Source organism: Balaenoptera musculus, chromosome 10 (assembly GCF_009873245.2).
Source record: "Balaenoptera musculus isolate JJ_BM4_2016_0621 chromosome 10, mBalMus1.pri.v3, whole genome shotgun sequence".
Lineage (NCBI taxonomy): Eukaryota > Metazoa > Chordata > Mammalia > Artiodactyla > Balaenopteridae > Balaenoptera > Balaenoptera musculus.
The window spans coordinates 68,074,504-68,095,199 of record NC_045794.1 but is presented as its reverse complement, the minus strand read 5'-3'; the positions used below and the strand labels follow the sequence as shown (position 1 = coordinate 68,095,199).

Sequence of the window (20,696 nt, the reverse complement as noted above, 5' to 3'; positions counted from 1 at the left end):
CCGCGCACCGCGATGAGGAGTGGCCCCCGCTTGCCGCAGCTGGAGAAAGCCCTCGCACAGAAGCGAAGACCCAACACAGCCAAAAATAAAAATTAATTAATTAATAAAAAAAAAAAAAAGAATGTCCTGGAGGGATTGCTTTAAAAAAAAAAAAAAAAAAAACATTGGAATATTTTTTTTTTCTTTAACAAAGACACAGGACTTTCAAGAAGAAATTAATCTATCAATCTTCTAATTTTTCAGGATCTGCCCAACTTTTACTTGTCTTTAGGGTAAAGTAAAATATAATTTTATCTGTAGATGTAAATGAGAGTTCAGGTAGATAACAAAGAGTTAGGAGTAGAAGAAAGGTAAGAAAATAGAAGAAAGAGGAGTGGAATGTTACAGGAAAATCAGAAGAGGGAGGGGATAAAGAATCATACACAAACACGGCTTTTTGTTAATGTTTCAGTTATATTTAGAAAAAACATGGCCCCATGAGACCAATCAAGGATGAGAAACATAAATGTCTGAAATAGAAATGGGGGAGAAATTTTATATACAATGGAATACTACTCAGCCATAAAAAAGAATGAAATAATGCCATTTGAAGCAACATAGATGGACCTAGAGATTATCCTACTAAGTGAAGTAAGTCAGAAAGAGAAAGACAAATATCATGTGATATCACTCGCATGTGGAATCTAAAATATGACACAAATGAACTTATCTACAAAACAGAAACAGACTCCCAGACATAGAGAACAGACTTGTGGCTGCCAAAGGGGAGATGGGGTCGGAGGAGGGATGAATTGGGAGTTTGAGACTAGCAGATGCAAACTATTATATTTAGAATGGATAAACAACAAGGTCCTACTGTATAGCACAGGAAACTATACTCCTGTGATAAACTATAATGGAAAAGAATATAAAAAAGAAAGTCTGTATGTGTAGAACTGAATCACTTTGCTGTACAGCAGAAATTAACACATTGTAAATCAACTATACTTCAATAAAAAAAATAAAAAAAAAAAAAAGAAATGAGAGAGGCCAGCTGTGGAAATAACCAAAGGGGATTATGAAGAATGTGGTGACTGGGGGTGAGGGAAGGTCATATCCTTCTCATGGTAGCAGCCACTGGTCCACCCTAGTTGCTATTCCCAGGTAGGAACGTGGGCCAGTGTGGTTAGATTAGCTGAGTTCACAACAAAACAAAACAAAACAGGAATCTAGTTTCTCTGGAAGAAAAGGGACTAAAAGTAATTTTAGTGTGTGGTCCCACAGTTCAAACAATTATAGCTATAAATCGATGCAAAGGATACCCTCACAAAGAAATGTGAGTAAAAATAAACACGTTTGGAATCAGAGAACATAATTAAGTGGAATTCCCCAAAGTTTTTGATGTTTCTCAACCCTAAAGTATTCAGGCTGATTTTCTTTATAGCCAAGAGCCATGTAAGTTCCTGCCCATGTCACACCCCTTCATCCTTTTCTGGTTGTGAATCTAAAACACACACACAACACATACATACATTTTGAAAAAATAGTGCTCAAACGTGATTGCATGTGGATTGTGATGAATAACAATACCCCAAGGATGGAAAAACTGTAAATTCAGCTTAGTTGAGCCCAAATATCTGATCCCAGTCTAGGCGACAACTAGCCTACATCAACAGCTAGTAACAAGTGGATTATACTAACGATCTTTGCCTTCTAAGCACGAAGAATTATACAGATGATAAACAAAAACAGTAACCACTTCAGAAATACATGTTTTCTGGTTTATCTAACATTTTCGAAACAGAAGTATAACACAAAGCAACAACAATGTAAGCAGAGAGAAATGAATGCACCAAAAACTCGACTTTGTAACTTGTTAGAAGAAAAGCAACATCTAAATAATTTGGAAAGAAGATCTACAGTAGAAAGGAGTTTGAAGACAGATATGAGTGTCTTCTCATATCTAAAATTGGGGCTAAAATCGATCCTGGCAAAACTGAGGCTCTCAGGGAAGTGGGCATCTACTTTGCTGAACTCAGACATGAAGGATTAGATATTTGATTTCTACGGCTGTGTGCATAAATGTCCATAACATCAAAAGGATTGAGCTTATTTATGAACTGAAGTAGAATTAGGGTTTGTTGACTTAATTGGGTATGTGTGAATAACCAACAGTTTTTGTTTCAATGATATCTCTGGGCCCTTTTAATAAAACCAGATAAAATATAGAGGGAAACTAATGGCAATTTCTCTCTTGATGGAAACCTATTTATTCTGGGTTTGTCAACTTACTCTATTTTTGACTGTAAAATATATAGAGGTATTTGAAACTGAAATGACTAGTGAGAGTGGGAAATATATTTACAATATTAAAATGCATTTTACTCATAAAGTCAATCTGGTGATTCTGGGATCCATATATTATTAATGCCTGAGAGTCAAGAGACACATAGTATGTAATTTTCCCACATCACAGAAGCCTGTGGAAAGTCTTGGAAAAGGCCATATGTTTTTTCCTCCATTTACAAGCAGAAATGTGGTTTAACTGCTTCCCAGACAAATTATTATTTACCCTGCCATTTTTTTTTTTTCCCAGTGAGATGGCAATCTCAGCAATTTCCCCCACCAAAATCCCCTATATGGTCAAATCTGAATCTGTCCTGTTTAACTGAATTTCATGGTTTCTTGTTCTAATTAGGGTTGAGGAATATCTTCCCCATCAGAAAATAACTATAATTCAGAATATTTTCTCTCTCTTCTATCAGAAGGTAATTCTTCCATCAGAAGTTAATTCTTACCCTTTCCCCCCGGATTCTAGTCCTGGTGGTTATTTCTACTGCATAGCCATCTCTCCCAACCCTATCCCACAACCATATTTACCATAAAAAGGGTAGTCCAAGTTGAAAGGAATATATTGTAGAATCTATGTACTAGCTCATAACACAGCTGCACTCTCTTACAGTAAGCTCATTTCTTTGAATCTCATATTTCTCATTTGCTCTTTGACATATAATCATTGCCAAAGAGCCCCAAATGCATAACATCAGCTTTGATTTTATAATAATACTCCGAAATAATTTATGTTCTAAGTGCCCAGGAAAGGTATAATGCATGTATGTAATTTTCTATTGGACAGTCCAATCCTTGGAACACATTCCCCTTGAATTCATATGCAATGAATGTGCACTGGAAAACATTTATAAAATATTATACATACTAGAAATATAAAGGGTGAATACAACAATCAGTGTAAAAGTCAGAGAACTGAATCAAAACTAGAAGCAATCGACCAGTGATTTCAGAACTTCACTGAGAATTATCACAAGATGACAAAGGGCTTAAGGCCAGAATTTCTCCTGGCACTTACTGATCATATATAGATGGTACAGACCTATGGCAAATATTATCTACTGCCTGGCCTGGCATGTTCAGCTCTATCCACAGGCCTTTGGCTTCAAATTCTGCCCTTTTTGCCACAGGACCAACGGACAGCCAAATAAAGATGACAGTAGTAAATTACTACCTACGCATGCTCTATTTCTAATTTTTTTTTTCTCCTTATATCTTCATAGTCTACTTTTTCTTTTTCAGTCCGTGGGGAGGAAATAATCCTTTAAGATCTTCTATGTTTCCTTTGCTTTCCCCTCTACTTGGACACATTTTAAATCTCATATTTAAACACACACACATACACATACCCTTTAACACCTATTTTTAATATTTAATAAACACATACTTAACCCATATCACTTGCATGAAACTGAACTCATGAAGGGAGCCCGTCATCTTATCCTTTGAAGTCAAAGGACTTTCTCAGTCCTTGTTTTTCTTTACTGTTTAACAGCAGTGGAAATTGCTCACCAATGTTGATTTCTACATCCTATTGTTGTCTTATGCCTTCCTTACCCTATATTCCCAATACAGTGAGTTTTCCCACTACGGCTGTGAAATGGGCTCTCTTCTCTCCTTTTGTACTTTCCCTCCCTCGGTGATCTTATCCTCTCTTTTGGTACGATGCCGTTTCTGCAAATGACTCCTGCATCTCTATGCCTAACGGTGGCCTTTCCCCCAACTGCCCATTTGATAGGAATGTCCCGTAGAAAATTAGAATATCTTCCCTCTCACTTAGAATTTGCTCGGTTCAAACTTAACACTTTCTTCTTGAAATAAACACATTTTTCTGTTCTATTTCTGTTTAGGGGATTTCTTTTTTTCCAAGTTACCTAAATTTAAAATTTTGTAACACTCATTGGGCCAATTAATTTTCCTAGTCATATCCTATCAAATAATATGCTTACTTTCCCTGCATGTTCTTTTCCATTCTACTGTGTTTCTGTACTTTAGGACCTGTACTATGCCTTGTCCCTATACTATTTTTTTTCTTTTTAAAGAGAGAAGCCAAGTTGTTGTTGTTGTTCTTTTTAAATAAATTTTATTTATTTATTTTTGGCTGCGTTGGGTCTTTGTTGCTGCGTGTGGGCTTTCTCTAGTTGCAGCGAGCAGACTTCTCACTGTGGTGGCTTCTCTTGTTATGGAGCACAGGCTCTAGGTGCGTGGGCTTCAGTAGTTGTGGCTCGTGGGCTCTAGAGCGCAGGCTCAGTAGTTGTGGCGCATGGGCTTAGTTGCTCCGCGGCATATGGGATCTTCCTGGACGAAGGCTCGAACCTGTGTCCCCTGCATTGGCAGGTGGATTCTTAACCACTGCGCCACCAGGGAAGTCCTGCCTATACTATTTCAATGAGTTTTTATTTGGTTTTCTCAAAGCTGCATCTGTCATTTCTACTTTCCCAAATGAAACACACATTCTTCATCACATCAGATAAATGGCCATCCTAAATTTCAACTTTCATTACATCATCCTGCTGAACACAATCCTGGAATACAAACTCCTCATTCTCCGTATGGTATTCAATGCCCTTCATCTGGTTTTATATTATTTTTCAGTTCTATCTTCTCCCACTCTTCCTCTCTTCCCCCAACCGTGGGCAATATTAACCACATCTGCTTACTGTTCCTTGGGTATAGTACATGCTTTCTGAGCTCATGTCTTTGTTCATGCATATGCCTCTACCTGTCAGAATTCTCTCTTTTCTCCTCTTCCTGCTAAAAACTTCACCTATAAACCTCCAAACATTTCAAGATTCTCTAAGTTTGTCAACTGTGACTCAATGTCTTCTAGGATCAGTCCAGCTGAAAGTATTTTTTTTCTCCTGTGCACTTTTCCAGCACCTAGTTTCTGTCACTCACAGAGCACTTATTATACAGCATCTTTTACTGCCTTGAAGTATGAGGATTTGGATCCCTGGTTCTCTCCCTCACTTTCCCCCCGCATTAGACAGTACATTTCTCAAGGTCAGGGTTAATTTTTCACAACTTGGAAATCCTACTGCACTTGGCGTAGAATTTTACACAATGTTAGAAGTTAACAATAAAAAAAAAAAAGTTCAATGAATTCAGACCAAAAACAATTACATGCAGAAAAATACAAAATATAAAGACATATAATTCCTCATTATTAGGAATTACCCTCTTCTAACTCTGGAATTTACTAAAAGCCAAGTAGAACTGGGTGACTTTGTACTATGCAAATTCCCCATTCTTCACATTTTATGGAAAATTTAAAAACCTATAAATTAATGCAGAATTTGGCTCACTTCCCACAGGAGGAACAAAACTGTTTCATTTTAATGTTCTCTCTAGTCCTCAAGAGTCAGCAGTTTTTGATGTGCATAAATGGGAGAGAAGACAGAGAAAAGTGTTGTCTTTTTAAAGCAACCTCCACAGAAAGATCAATTTTATTTATAAAAATGGAAAACTGAAAGTGGAAAAACTTAAAATGGCAATTTTGGTAAAGAGTTTTCCCACTACAAAAATGTTTCTCTAAATGTGCACTTAAATAAATATATTTCTCTAAATGTGCACTTCAGTAAATGATGATGTATTCAATATCCCTGATCAAGAAACAATATCAGAGTCTAACATTTCAAGTTATATGTGCCTGCTAACTGACAAAGGATTAATCTCCAAAATATACAAGCATCTCATGCAGCTTAATATCAAAAAAACAAACAACCCAATCCAAAAATGGGCAGAAGATCTAAATAGACATTTCTCCAAAGAAGATATACAGATTGCCAACAAACACATGAAAGGATGCTCAACATCACTAATCATCAGAGAAATGTAAATCAAAACTACAATGAGGTATCACCTCACACCAGTCAGAATTGCCATCATCAAAAAATCTACAAACAATAAATGCTGGAGAGGGTGTGGAGAAAAGGGAACCCTCTTGCACTGTCGGTGGGAATGTAAATTGATACAGCCACTATGGAGAACAGTATGGAGGTTCCTTAAAAAACTAAAAATAGAACTACCATATGACCCAGCAATCCCACCACTGGGCATATACTCTGAGAAAACCATAATTCAAAAAGAGTCATGGACCAAAATGTTCATTGCAGCACTATTTACAATAGCCAGGACATGGAAGCAACCTAGGTGCCCATCGACAGATGAATGGATAAAGAAGATGTGGCACATATATACAATGGAATATCACTCAGCCATAAAAAGAAATGAAATTGAGTTATTTGTAGTGAGGTGGATGGACCTAGAGTCTGTCATACAGAATGAAGTAAGTCAGAAAGAGAAAAACAAATATCGTATGCTAACACATATTTATGGAATCTGAAAAAAAAAAAAGGTTCTGATGAACCTAGGGGCAGGACAGGAATAAAGACGCAGATGTAGAGAATGGACTTGAGGACATGGGGACAGGGAAGGGTAAACTGGGATGAAGTGAGAGATTAGCATTGACATATATACACTACCAAATGTAAAATAGATAGCTAGTGGGAAGCAGCTACATATCACAGGGAGATCAGCTTGGTGCTTTGTGACCCCCTAGAGGGGTGGGATAGGGAGGATGGGAGGGAGATGCAAGAGGGAGGAGATATGGGGATATATGTATACGTATAGCTGATTCACTTTGTTATACAGCAGAAACTAAAACACCCTTGTGGAGCAATTATACTCCAATAAAGATGTTAAAAAATAAAGTTACATGTGCCTGCTAATTTAGATTTCTTTATTTTATCATTTGGTCACTGGAATTCTTTGAATATGAATAACCCTAAAAGTCAATTAATAATTTTCAAGTAAGTTGTATGGAAAAATAAGACTTTCGTAGAAGAAAAAAATATAAAGCAATTCATCATGGGACATACTGAAGAAATGGAATAGGTATTTTACTAAGAGAGGAATTCATCTCACAGATAATCAGCAATCTTCTTAATACAGTAAGTGGGTAGTACACAGGGTTGCAATAAAAAATTTTACTTCGCATAGCCATGATCTGACATGAGCACTGCTGAAAAATCCACAGAGGACCCCGACATACAGCTACAGACTGTTGTAGTTGAAACTAAACAACAGAAGAAAATGCTTTATGAAAAATAAGAATAAGATTAGATTACCATGTAGACAAGAAAAATAGAAAAGATAGTGAAACTACTTAAACAGGGAATAAGAGTTGAGGTCTGTTTCCCAAGTTCTCATATAAACAGGTAACTGAAATTTATTAAGTACAGAAATAACAAAGAATGTTTTTATGACAAAGGGAATAAACAGCTATGAGCAAGATAAATGTCAGATGGATGTTTTAATTTAGATCACATGCTAACTGCTAATAATTCATGACATGGGGCTATTGTTTAAATAGGTCTCTTCATTTCAGAATAGAAACCTGTGTTATTGTTAAGGTTTATATTTTATCAGTCTTGTCTTGGTGGCATCTTACTTGCCAAATTATGTACAGAAAACCAAACACAATTCATAAAACAGATTAGGGAAAGATCACATCTGTTGATTATCAACTGTAACATCATTTACTTATTGTTAAATACAGACTTCATATCTTATCCAAGTCTATAAAATACTTAATTTATTGTTACCAGATAAGAGAAATATCATTTGAATAAATGCATTTTTCAAAAGCAATCTGTGGCATGTTTATGAAGAAACTTTTTGGGGTTTCAGAAAAAGTGGCTTCGAGTTGGAGATTAAATATTGATTTTATGATTTGGCCAGTCTTTAAAATAAATAATCTTATAAGTCAGGTTTAAATCTTGTGGTGCCTCATTTTCTTTTTCATTTTTGAGGTCAGGTCAGAGAGTTCAGATAGCCCTTTTCTCCCTAATCCATTACAATGTGCTGAAGACGGCCATCTGATCAACCACTTAACAAAAATAAAAGTGACACTCAAGGGACTGCTACTCGATGAATAAAGGTTGAACTTACCATCATTTAGTATATATAGTAAGAGCATTATATCATTCTATTAATCATTCTATTATTGATTCTATCAATCAATTCTATTAATCAAAGAAGGGAAGGAAAGGAAAGGAAGGAAAGGAAGGAAAGGAAAGGAAAGGTAAGGAAAGGAAAGGAAAGGAGGAAAAGGAAGGAAGTCAGTCAGTCAGACAAAAAATCCTGATTCCTGTCTTCAGTGAACTTATAAGTTTAAAGTCTCAAGTCCAACCCTTTTCTTAGAAATGCTACACAAGATGCCCAACTCGGGCATTTACAAAGCTGTGCCTCCTGCATACCTCCCCCTGCCCCTCCTAATTTCCTCTTCCTTCTCCATTTTTCTCCAAAGCACTTATTGCAGTCAGACATACTATATATTTTATTTATCTGCTTCTGCTCTGTCTCCTCACCACTAGACTATATGCTCCTAAGGGGCAGAGACTCTTGTCAATTTTGTTCACTGCCGTGTATCCAGTGCCTGGAATAGTGTCCGGTACTTAATAGATGCTCAGTAAATATTTAATGAATAAATGAGAGGACCATTATTATTTTGTTTTTCTAGACTTCTGGCTTGCATTTTCTAAGATACAACTGCATTTTTTCCATCAAGCTTTCTCTTATACACACAGCAGCCTGGGTTACAATGTGATTCCACTTATTAGCTGTGATACTGGGTGAGTTATTCATTTCTCTGAATTCATTTCTCAAGATTTCACTTGAGGTACTTAGCATGATGCTTGACACATAGCAAGTGTTTAATAAATTTTAGTGCTTATCATTCTTACAACTATTAAATTATTTTCTTCTGTTGCAAACAGCTTACCGATTCTGAAAGTACCTCATAATTAATGAAACTGGGACACTTAGATTCAAGGGCTAAGGTTACATGTGGTTGAGTCTCTTGATCAAAAAGCTACTTCCTGTGTGGGTTGCTTTCAGGAAGCATTAATCCTCCCCTTGTTCCACACTGTATTTCAATTAGTTGATTATGTTCAGTCTTGTCTGCTACATTGTGTGGTCTTTTAGTGTATGAAATCTCTGTATCCTATCACAAAGCAGGTACTCTATAGACATCTGTCCAATAGATGAGTTACTGTAAAGAAATGGGACTGATTCCATTATTTGTAGTCCCATCACACGTGCACTTTCATTACTGTTTGAAAATTACATTTCTCAATAGACGGCGTAGATCTAGAGAGCAGGGTAGAGGTTTTAGTGTTGCAGAGTGATGCAGAGCAGTGTGGATGAGAATAAAAGCAATGCCCTGGAATTCAATGATGTACTGTGAATAAAAAAGTGCTGAGAAGACCGATACAAAACCAGTTCTTATTCTCTCATAAATGGTTACTCTATTTCAATAGCAATGATTTAATTTATGGAAGTGTGACTACCCAGGGAAAAATTCTAATAAAAAATACTTGATAAAGCTGAAAAGCATAGTTACTAGAAATGAGGACTGTGGAATAGGGAAGAGGCACACAGCTTGAGGTTTGACAACACGTAAGAATCAATGAGTTGTTAGGAAGTCCAAAGGTATGTAACACCACAGCAAAAATAATTTCAAAGAACTCATTTTAAAAGTCATCCAAATGCAAAATATCCAATAATGCTAAAACCTGTGTTCAAATGATAAAAATGTATGGTGCTTCACACAGGGTAGTAAATAGCAATTTGTACCTCTGGAAAAAGAAAGAAGCTTGAGACAGGCATATTTTATGGTTGAATCAGCCATTTAACACGTATTCAAAATAAGAGATCAGAGAGAAAATACCAGTATCACAAGGCTTCTATGTCTAAAACTCTCACACGCTGTGAGTCCATCCCTTTGAATAATGCTTCTCATTAGGAAGGTACTTACATTAGGCCTCAGCTTGGCTGCCAGATCATAATACTTCTCGGCTGCTTCATTGAGGCTAGCCTGCCTGTTAAAGAAAACAAAAACAAAAACAAAAACTATATCATTTATTTTAAAATTTCAGATAGGTGAACAGAATCATTATGTAGCAAAATAATATTAACTTTTAAAAAATTACAATCATGCCAATCAAATAATAAGGTGACTAAGCAGAAAAAGATCAGTAAAAATTGAATGCACACAATGTATTTGTCATGATCTTTAAGGCATTGTAAATAATATCTCAACCTAATCCAACTCAGTAGGCGTTATTTTAAATTTACACATTAGGAATTAGAAATGTTATTTTCCTTTTCCAAGCTAATGTAGATAGTATGTCACAGGGTTGGGATTCTCCTGCTTCAATATGATGTCCTAGAAAAATCTTAACTCTTAAAAATAAATTGTCAAGATTACTATTTAGTTGTTTTTGTTTTATGAAAATAGTAAACATTTTCAGGTTTTAGAAAAAAAAAAATCTATCTAGAAAGCTACTTTCTTTACAGTTCAGGAGGGGAAGTTTCCATTGTGTGTAGTTTACCCAGAAAAAAAAAAAAAAAGGCCAGCCTCTCCCTCTCTTTTCCTGCCAGTTCAAGCTATGTCTTCCAGTCTATAGTGAATTCTGTAGTTCCCACAGCCTTCAAATAACTAGAGTCAGTTTTTCTTAATTACTGCCAAATACCATGAGTGGCAGAGGTGACTTATACAAATAAGATGCAGACTAAACTTTATAGATAAGTTTGTGCACTGTCTATTTTTGCAATTCACAGCAAACTCCTTGGTTCAGCCAATTGGTTAACAGAAGAAATCAAATCTCTTGAGTCCCGAAGAAGCCCAGCCAATTAGCCGTCAAAACATTATGCTCTTTGATCATGCCATGCTGCGTTCTGAAAACCTTCCAAGATGGTAGATAATAAAAGCCAGAAGCTCTTGCAGGTTACACTGTACTCTGGTGACCATATTTGTGGAGACAAGAAATGCTATAGAAAAAGGACAAATTCAACTTCAGATGATGTGTATAGCACAACTATAGTGTGAACAATAGTAGTTAAAGCCGTGCGGTCCTGCAGTTAAAATGGAGTCTTCTCTTGAAACTGTGATGTGAAGAACCTTTTGAGACAAGAAGATTGCAAAGAGGTCAGGAATAAAGAGGAGGAACAAAAATTAACTTTCTCAATTAGAAAACCACTTCTCTCTTTAAAAGAGAAGGCAAACTAGCCATACCTATAAAATTGAATTTGCACTTTGGTCAAGCCACATAAAAACTATAAAGACATATGGCATGCAACCATATAAACGACAGGACTAAGTGAAGATAACATTTCTCTGGAGAGCAGGACATATTTTTCTAATTTTTAAAGGAAAAATAATTAGAAACACTGCTATTTTTAATGGGGTTATAGAGAAAGTAAAAGTCCTTGACTTAAGACTCTACTGGACTTACGACATGTTACAAAGTGCTGTTGCAATTTATATTCTCATAAATGTTGAAGTTCAATTTCAATATGTCAAGAAAAGTACTTCAGTCTGGTATGAAACAGTAAAAATTCTCTCGCTAGGGTACTTAATGAAGGTTCCCTAAACCAAACTATAGAATCACTTTGGTTCAGATTCATTTGGAAATTTGAACCAGAATTCATTAGATCATGCCCTGGAAAGGTTTTCTCCAGAGGAAAATAAAAGGCATGGAGTAGGAAATTAGAGTAACTTAATTCTACAAAGAAGTAAGTTACTTTGAAGCAAGATCAACCAATAGATGTCTAACATAGAAAGTATGGTGACCATTAATATTCATCTTTATGGACATTCAGATTCATGAGGTAGATAAGGATCAGAAGAGAAACTCAGGAATTCACTAGGTAAAATACCTTTAAAATAATAATCAATGCAATTGAAAAAAGGTTTTTTCCCCCCTAAAAAGGTTATTAGTTTTTCAAGTCTTCACTGTCTTCAGTCTTTTTAATTCCCAAAGGAAATATCTAGTTTAGAAGACATAGTTTCTTAAGCTAAAAGCAGAATTGATGATATTCTAATGAAATAAGAAAATACAAATAAAATTTATTATATTTGTCATATAACTGTGAAAATTAATTTTGCCTCTAGGACTTTTCTTCTAATATTAAACGGATTTTACTGACTACTAGGCACTTATGGCAACACATGGAAAACTGTAGGGAAAAGAGTATGTCAGTTCTACCCACTGAATCTTCCTGTATATCCTTGTTTTACTCTCTATAGAGAAAACTCATGAGGAGCTGTCCAATGTCTACTTTATGGTGTAAGCTGTACTGCATACTCCCCCCTCTGCAAGAAGCATCCTGGGAGTACTTAATAAATCTTAATGCAAAAATGATTGAATCATTAGTCAACATTTGAAAACTGAGGAAATTAGCAATATCCTGCCAGTTGCTTAGGGGATTCTAGTAAACACCCTAGAACCTCAACCACTGGATTGTTAGAGATTGATTACAGGACTCAGGTTCCAAAGACTATTGGGATCAAACTACTTAAAGAAGCTGATAAAATATACTTTTCCTGAATATCCATATTTCTTTTCTTTGCTCACTATTTCTTTTCTGAGATAGTAAATTCTCTATGTATCACTTACAAAATTCCATGGATTGATTATGCTATTTTCCAGTTTCAACAATATTATGAATCTATTGCTATTATTGCTATTATTAACCACATTTCAAGGATGGTTAAAATGAGGCTTAGAGAAGCTGACAGTCCCCCAAGGCAACGCAGCTGGTAAGTGGTTGAGCTCAGAATCAAGGGCTCTAAAATAAAATATCTGAATCACAGGATCATGCTGCTATCTTTGTGAGAGCCGGATGTATCAGAATGACATATGGTACATTGTTCTGCGGCAGATGACCACAACAATTCTTACATCAAATACTAAGAAAGCAATAAAACATGCTTTTTGATTATTATGCTTAAAAGCGATGATTTAAAGTAAGGAATGAGATTTGAAAAGGGGAGAATATGAAAAAAAAAGAAAAGAAAAGGGGAGAATATGGAGAATATTTGCAATGACAGGTTTTACTTCCTTCCAATTCTAACTCCCAAACTGATAGAAGTGAACTTCACCAGACCCAGCTGAGCAGAGGATAGTTTTAAGAACAAATAGTGAAATGCACTATAGTATTTTGCCGCATGTACTTCACCCTCTCCCATAAAGCAGGGGAAGAGTAGGAATTCAGGGGAAAGGCAAGGAAATAGGGAATGAGAAAAAGCAAGAAGAGTATTTGTATACTTACTTTCTTATCCCCCAAATCGCCTATTTTGGGGGGCAGTGGTCACAATTAGACAGAGAAGGGGATCGTAAGTTTCCCAGGTGTCCAAGTAGAAGACTCAGAAGGTGAGTAAAGGGGAAAGTAGTTGGCTCTGCCAAGAGATCTCCCAGGCCGTATGTGGACAACCTTGTGTTCTGGCCACAATATACTTTACAAAAGCCAGGAATGAGATGGTAAGAAAAATTACTCTTACCAGGAAACTACACTGGGTCCAGATGGGTGACTACCCTCATCTAACATGTCACCCTGAGTCAACATTATGTCCCTTATCTAGAGAATAAAGATTAAATCACCATGCCAACAATAGACATTAATTGGAGACTGATACAGTGGCTCCTTTCTTATTAACTCCTGTCCATCACATATGTAAGGCCCTCTCCCTCTGCGTATTATCTGTGGCCTCTCAGGGCCACAAAAGGTAAGGAGGTAGAAAAAGCCAGATGGGATTTGTAAACTAGACTATGAAGCCAGATGGTATTTGTAAACTAGTCTATGAAGTCAAGTCTTCCTTGACTTCTGAAGAAATCACTGGGTTGCGCTGATTATATTTTTAAAGTCTTTAGATTCAGTTTTTCTGCCATCAGTGAAAAAGTAGGTTCAGAGCAAAAACAAATAGTAACAAAAGTCACAAACAAATGTCATCATTTGATTACTACAGAATTCCATTTTTGCACATGGGACTATGAAACTTACATCTGTTAAAAAATATAGAAATATATTTCATACAGCTAATTCTTCTCTCTGGTATTATTCTATGACACAAAAGTGTCTTTTGGAACACAGGTTTAGGGCCCAATATTCTTACAAGAAAAGATATATAAAAGAAATTTGGGAATCAATTACGTTATGAAACAACTTAATATACCCCGTAAAATGTTTGAGGAGATTCTGATTAAAAGAATCATTTGTAATTACCTACATTTTTATGTATTCTGTGAGAATTATAAAATTAAAGGTTTGTAAATTATAAATTACTTCCTTGAAAAAACGTAGAAAATAAAAACTCAAGTAGCATTTAGAAGACTCTCTTTAACTACAATTATTAATGGTTGTGAATTGTCAGTTTTGAATTAAAATTATTTAATATGGACGATAACCACTGTTTGACTCATACGAAAGACAATATTTTATTTAAGTCTTGGTGATCATTTTCAAGGATAACTTATGAGGATTTTTTTTTAAACTAGAGAGCTGTTTGTTCCTGTATCATGAAAGTAAGGTGAAACAGTAGCTGATGTTCCTGTGTTCTTGCCAACTTGCTAAACTTACACTTAGCTTTAAGTTACTCAAAGCAGAGGTAAATTTTAATTCTAGTTGATAAACTGTACAGTAGTAATAGAAGTAGAACTGAAATAAACAAGGACATAAAAATGTATGGAAGGGCTTCCCTGGTGGCACAGTGGCTGAGAATCTGACTGCCAATGCAGGGGACACGGGTTCGAGCCCTGGTCTGGGAAGATCCCACATGCCGCGGAGCGACTAAGCCCGTGAGCCACAATTGCTGAGCCTGCGCGTCTGGAGCCTGTGCTCCGCAACAAGAGAGGCTGCGATAGTGAGAGGCCCGCGCACCGCGATGAAGAGTGGCCCCCACTTGCCGCAACTGGAGAAAGCCCTCACACAGAAATTAAGACCCAACACAGCCATATATAAAAATAAAAAAAAATTTTAAAAAAATGTATGGAAAATCTTAAAATAGCAAAACGAGAGTCACATATATGTAAAAATAATGGAGTAGAAAAAAAACCTTGTAATGAAACTCCTAGAATAAATTATTTATGATCATCAAGGCTTCTTAAATGAAAACTTCTCAACCAAGACATCAAAAAATGGCTTCATGACCTGTAGGCATCTGTCTCAATACTAAATATAAAGGATAGAGAGGCATAGTGGAAATGTAGCAATAACAGAGGAAAAGACTATGCTGACGGTGTAAGTTTTACAAAATGATTCCTTGAAGTTAGATATTTCTTGATGTCCCGTAGGAATTTGAGCCCATCGTTTCATGGCCTCAAATCTTTGAGGGCTGCTAAGGACAGGTTAAGCTTATATCTGGAAAGATTACATAATGAAATGTACTGGAAAAATTAAAAGGAAGGAAATGTGTATCGGTAATGTCCACTATAATATTCCTATATAGTAAATTACTACTTATGTTCAAGTTGTAATGCTTGGCTGGGGAGCAGGGGCTGTGAGGGATGACAAGAGGAAAGGCAAACTAGAACTTCCTTGCAGGAGTGGTCCAAGAACCAACATCATAAGCAACAGCTGCGACTTGTTAGAAGAGTAAAACCTCAGGTACCACCCACACACTCTAAATCAGAACATGTGATGTAACAAGATCCCTGAGTGATTCACATGAACATTAATGTTGGAAAGGCACAGAGTAGGAAGGTACCTACCTTTAACCTCATCTGCCACACCTCTTTGCTTTAAAGACCTTACATCCCACTATAACCTAGTTGAAATAGGCCCCTCTTGACCAAAAGTTGGCAGTAATGTACAATTTATAAGTAGAAAACCCAATAACTTTTTGAACGGTCTTTGGTAATTTGGGAAGTGTTAAAGAAGAAAGCATATTACTCACAAGGTCTTGGATATATGTATATATATCTCCAACATCCAACGTATGTGTGCTTGTGTGTGTGTGGGTGTACATTCACAATCTGCTTTGAGAAAATAATCTGATTTTGTTCCTTTATTCCTTAAGAACGTCTATTTTATGTCATTTCCAGTGAAATTATTTGAGAATGAAAATTGAAAGATAATTTTTTCTCATATATTCACTCTGCTCTCTAGAAATTAGGGAAGCAATGGGAACCAGTTGGTACAGTACAGTTTTGCTTTTCTTACTACTTTAGGAAGCACTTGGCCCCTTAGGCCTGGATAAAAGGAAACTGCACGCTTATCTCAGCAGTGTGTCCTTCGTCAGACAATATATCGTGATGGTATGTCTAAAAACTTAATGTTCCTTTGAGAGTACAAACTTGGAGTTCTCTCTCCTATGACTATATACCTACTTTCTAAAATTTACCACAAAGGGATAATCTAATAATACTGGAAGGATCTTACTATTTAGGATTTACACATTTGAAAACCTGTTACTCTCTATAAATCCTTTTTCCATCAATAAATTCAGGAATCACAGCTTCTAGGTAATCACCCAGTTATAAAGCTATGAGGGAGCCAATGTGACACAGTGAAAACAGTATTAAATTTGGCAAGAATATGCTAAGTTTAAATCCCAGCTTTACCAAGTATGGGAAATACCAACTCTCTTTGAACCTCAGCATCTTCATCTGTAAAACGGGAATATTAGTGTCTATTTCATATATGTGAAATTATAATTAAGAGGGTGACATATACAATGCAAAATACGGTGCTAGGTAGACAGGAGATATTTGAATAAATGCTACTTTTTTTCCTTCATTATCCTGTAAATGGATTTAAAAAAAGAAAATAAAAGAAAAAAACAACTTTCCACCAGAGCCCATGAATGCTGTGAATGAGTTAAATTTGTTTTCAGTGCCTCAAGACTTCCTCTCAGGTGTCAAATACCTTTGTGCACTTTCTAGCTTCCAGGTCTGGGAGAACACTGAATAAATCCATTCATACAAAGTGTTTCTAACAGAATAATTGATTCAATACTTTCCTCTTATAACTCTATAGACATAACTCTACTGAGTTTTAGTATTTTAAATTCCTTTGATATTTTCCTTTGATGATAACCAATCTGCTTTTTTTAAATGCTCTCATCTGGAAATATCCAGTACTTTTTCCATTTTATTTGGTACTAAAAATGTCAACACGTGTAGTCAACCATTCATTATGTGAGGCCTTCAACACCTGTGATCACCCTCCCTGGAAATATATTTAGTAATTAGCCACAGTGTGCATCCTCTCTTCCCAAACAAGGCAGAAGCCAAAAATTCCCTCATCTTCCAGCCAAGGTATCAGTACATGACTCAGGTTCCATCAATCAGATGCAACCTCAAGAGAATCAAAATCAAAAGTAAGTATAATGGGTAGGCAGCTGCACTCAGAAGACTCATCTTCTAATGAATGTGGTGCTTGCTCTTCTTGGTTCCTTGTGGGTGATGGTGGCAGAGCTTTGGATTCTAAAAGCTGCTGAGCTCCAAGGAAAGCTAGGTGGTGGAAATTATTTCTGCCTATGTAGAGCACTCTCAAACCTATGGGAGAGTCTGTGGGCTATAGAATTCTCTACAATAAATCCTGTTTCTGCTTAAACTGGCAAGAGTGGATTCTTTAGTTTGCAACTAAAAATGGTGACCCATGCAAGAAGACAAGTTTAGGAGTAGATCTATTTTCATTAATTTTGGTTTTAATATGATGATTAAAGACCTCCATCCTATCTTGGAAATTTTTTCTATTTGTTGATAATTGCTCATCTGCGCTATGTTCTCCTTCAGAAATTTTCTATTTATATTGACATTTATACAACAAATAAAATTATATATGTATATATGCCATATCTAACTACATACACATACATACAGCATAATTATATATACATATTTATATATACAGAGACAAAAGTATCACATATTACATAAACAATACCTATATACTATACATGTATATATAACTATATATACATAGTTGTATACTATAATTATACAAACATATATATATAAATAAAATTACTAGTGTATATATACTATTCTCAATCTATTCGTCAGTCTTTTATCCTTTCAGTCATCATTTTCATGTCTTTAGTATTTTTCATTAAGTTCTGGGAAATATCTATAATTTCTATTTAAATTTCAATCTATCAATTTTACATTGCCTCCACTGTAGTTATAAACTCAGAGATCCTATTAATTGCTTAATCTTTTCTGATGTTATATGGCTCCTCTTTCCAACTATGTATTTTATTTTCACAGATATATTCTGATCAGTTAGGATAGGTTAGATTACACTGCGATAATAGACACATCCTAAATCTCAGTGAATTAAGACAAAATTTATTTTGCATTCATTCATCCTATCCAATGCAGGTGAGAAGGGAGGTTTGTCTCCCTTTGCTTATTTCTAGATCTATTTCCACAATTTCCAAGTCAGAAAAAGGGAAAAGCACTGACTCTTACAATTTGGGCTCAGAAATAACATACATCACGTTCACACACATTCAACGACCCAATAAGACCCAGGAAGGTCTTCAACTTGGAAGAAGGCAGGAAAGTGCAATCCTATTATGTTTCTTGAAGTGGGAAGGCCAAATATATTTGGTGAACAGAGTTAATACTTCCACCCCACACAGTGTTCTTGTGAATCACCTTGACAACAGGAATTAGAAATGTTCTAATTCTATAGAAAAAGATATTTATCCATTACTGAGAATTAAAATGGGTCTGTTAGACATTTCTCCAATTTCAAGCCTCTTGAAGGTCATAATAAGTTAAAGATTTGCCCCTTGATGGGCTCTTCCAAACTAGTCTCTTCTGGAGGAATGGTTTTTTTTTTTCCTTTTTCTTTTTGGCTTTTGTGATAAGCAGTTTTTTTCTTATTAATAGATTCTTTGTGTCAATTCGTTGGGAATTACCCAAGGAAAGGGAAGTTAAATAAGTATGCTTCAAAGTATATCTTGAACCATAACAGTTCCTAAATTACTGATTTTGTATATTAGGTCAACCATTGATCCAGCTAACCAAGACACAGCCAGGGAGACATCTGCCCTTTCCCTCCCATCGAACTGATCACCAAACCTTGCCAATTCTGTCTCCTAAATATCTTAGGAAAGAACAGAGCTCTTGAAGGAAAAAAATTAATATCAAACTCAATTTACAACAATTTGGAAGCCCCAAGGGAAATGTTAGATGTAACGCTGAATAAGCAAAATCTTGACAGCTAACCATTTTGATAAGGCTGCGTTCAAGGGAAAACCAATATCCTTTTTTATTCTTTTTAGCAAAGTCCTACATGTTCTTGATTAGTAAGGAAAGAGGCTGGTGTTCAGCTTGCACAATAGGCATTCAAGAAATTGTTGAATTTGACAGAGCTAAAAAAATAAGTAAAAACATTCATACGGACTGCCACGAAGTTGAATAAGGATATGACCAGGTTGCTGTGGTCATACTCGCAATCAAGATAGGAAGGCGCTGACTAAATGCAACTTAATGAGGAATGCAGACTGTAGAAAACTAGAGAGAATGTTCTGAAAAATAAATCCTAAAGATTCCACGTCCCCAATGTATAACAAAAACTTTCCACTGGTTTCTAGCACTATGGTAACTAAGGAAAAGTTACAAGCTATATATTTAACAAGGACGTTTTTTGTAATGTTCTTATAACGAGTTTCCGTTGGTAGACCTTGAATTTCAGATACTGATTTAATATATAGCAAAATGCCTTGTTGATGAAAGTATCTATTATGATTAAGATAAATTAGTTTCTAGAAACTTGTACATTCACATTCTAAATGGTTTATTGTAACTAAAAGCACTGTGTTTTATTCATGAAGAACAAAAAAGTCCTCTTCCCATCACAGCACCTAACCTTGTCATGCAAATTAAAGTATCTTTTAAAAATTTTCCTTCTATTGAAGGTTCCTGCGAACTGGCTACAGTTTATTTTTAAAATATACCAATAGTCTATTGAATCCTGATTTCTCTTTGTAGGTACCTGCTTTAGGAACGCTAAGCATTGATATGGAATGAGGGTATTCAACTGAAACCTCACAGTACACTCTTTCCTCTCAAACAGACTTCGAATTTCTTATTTAAAACTTATTAAAAGCCAAGGAGGAAACCACTAAGATACAGATACAGTAATAATCTCAAATTATAAATCCAAGGTAATTTACAAAACTTGCTTTAAATATTGGTTCCTGGGGGACAGGGGTAGGTGAGGGTATGTGATTATAAAAGGAGAATACGCAGGATGCTTGTGGTGATGGAAATAGTCTGTATTCTGGCTGAGTGATGGATACACAAACCTATACATGTAATAAAAGTGCACAAAACTAAAAACACACAGACACACACAGGGGTACAAATAAAACTGGGGAAACCCAATAAAACCAGTGGACTGCATCAATGTCAAAATACTGGTTTTGATACTGTATGGTAGTTCTACAAGATATCACCACTTGGGAAACTGGATAAATGGTACAGGGATCTCTCTGTATTATTTCTTAACTGCATGCAAATGTACAATGATCTCAAAAAAAATTTTTTTTAAATGTTCCTCTACTTTTC

At 35.7% G+C, this 20,696-nt stretch overlaps 1 protein-coding gene across 6 annotated transcripts in view; it reads right to left on the bottom strand.

Moving 5' to 3' along the window:
- The window catches only part of TMTC2 (transmembrane O-mannosyltransferase targeting cadherins 2), an 889,490-nt gene that overhangs the window by 516,711 nt on the left and 352,083 nt on the right, over nt 1-20,696 (bottom strand). For all 6 annotated transcript variants that reach the window (XM_036865958.1, XM_036865961.1, XM_036865962.1 and 3 more), the window contains exon 11: nt 10,148-10,211. In XM_036865958.1, the coding sequence (XP_036721853.1) occupies nt 10,148-10,211 (64 nt within the window). The remainder of the gene's footprint in view (nt 1-10,147; nt 10,212-20,696) is intronic.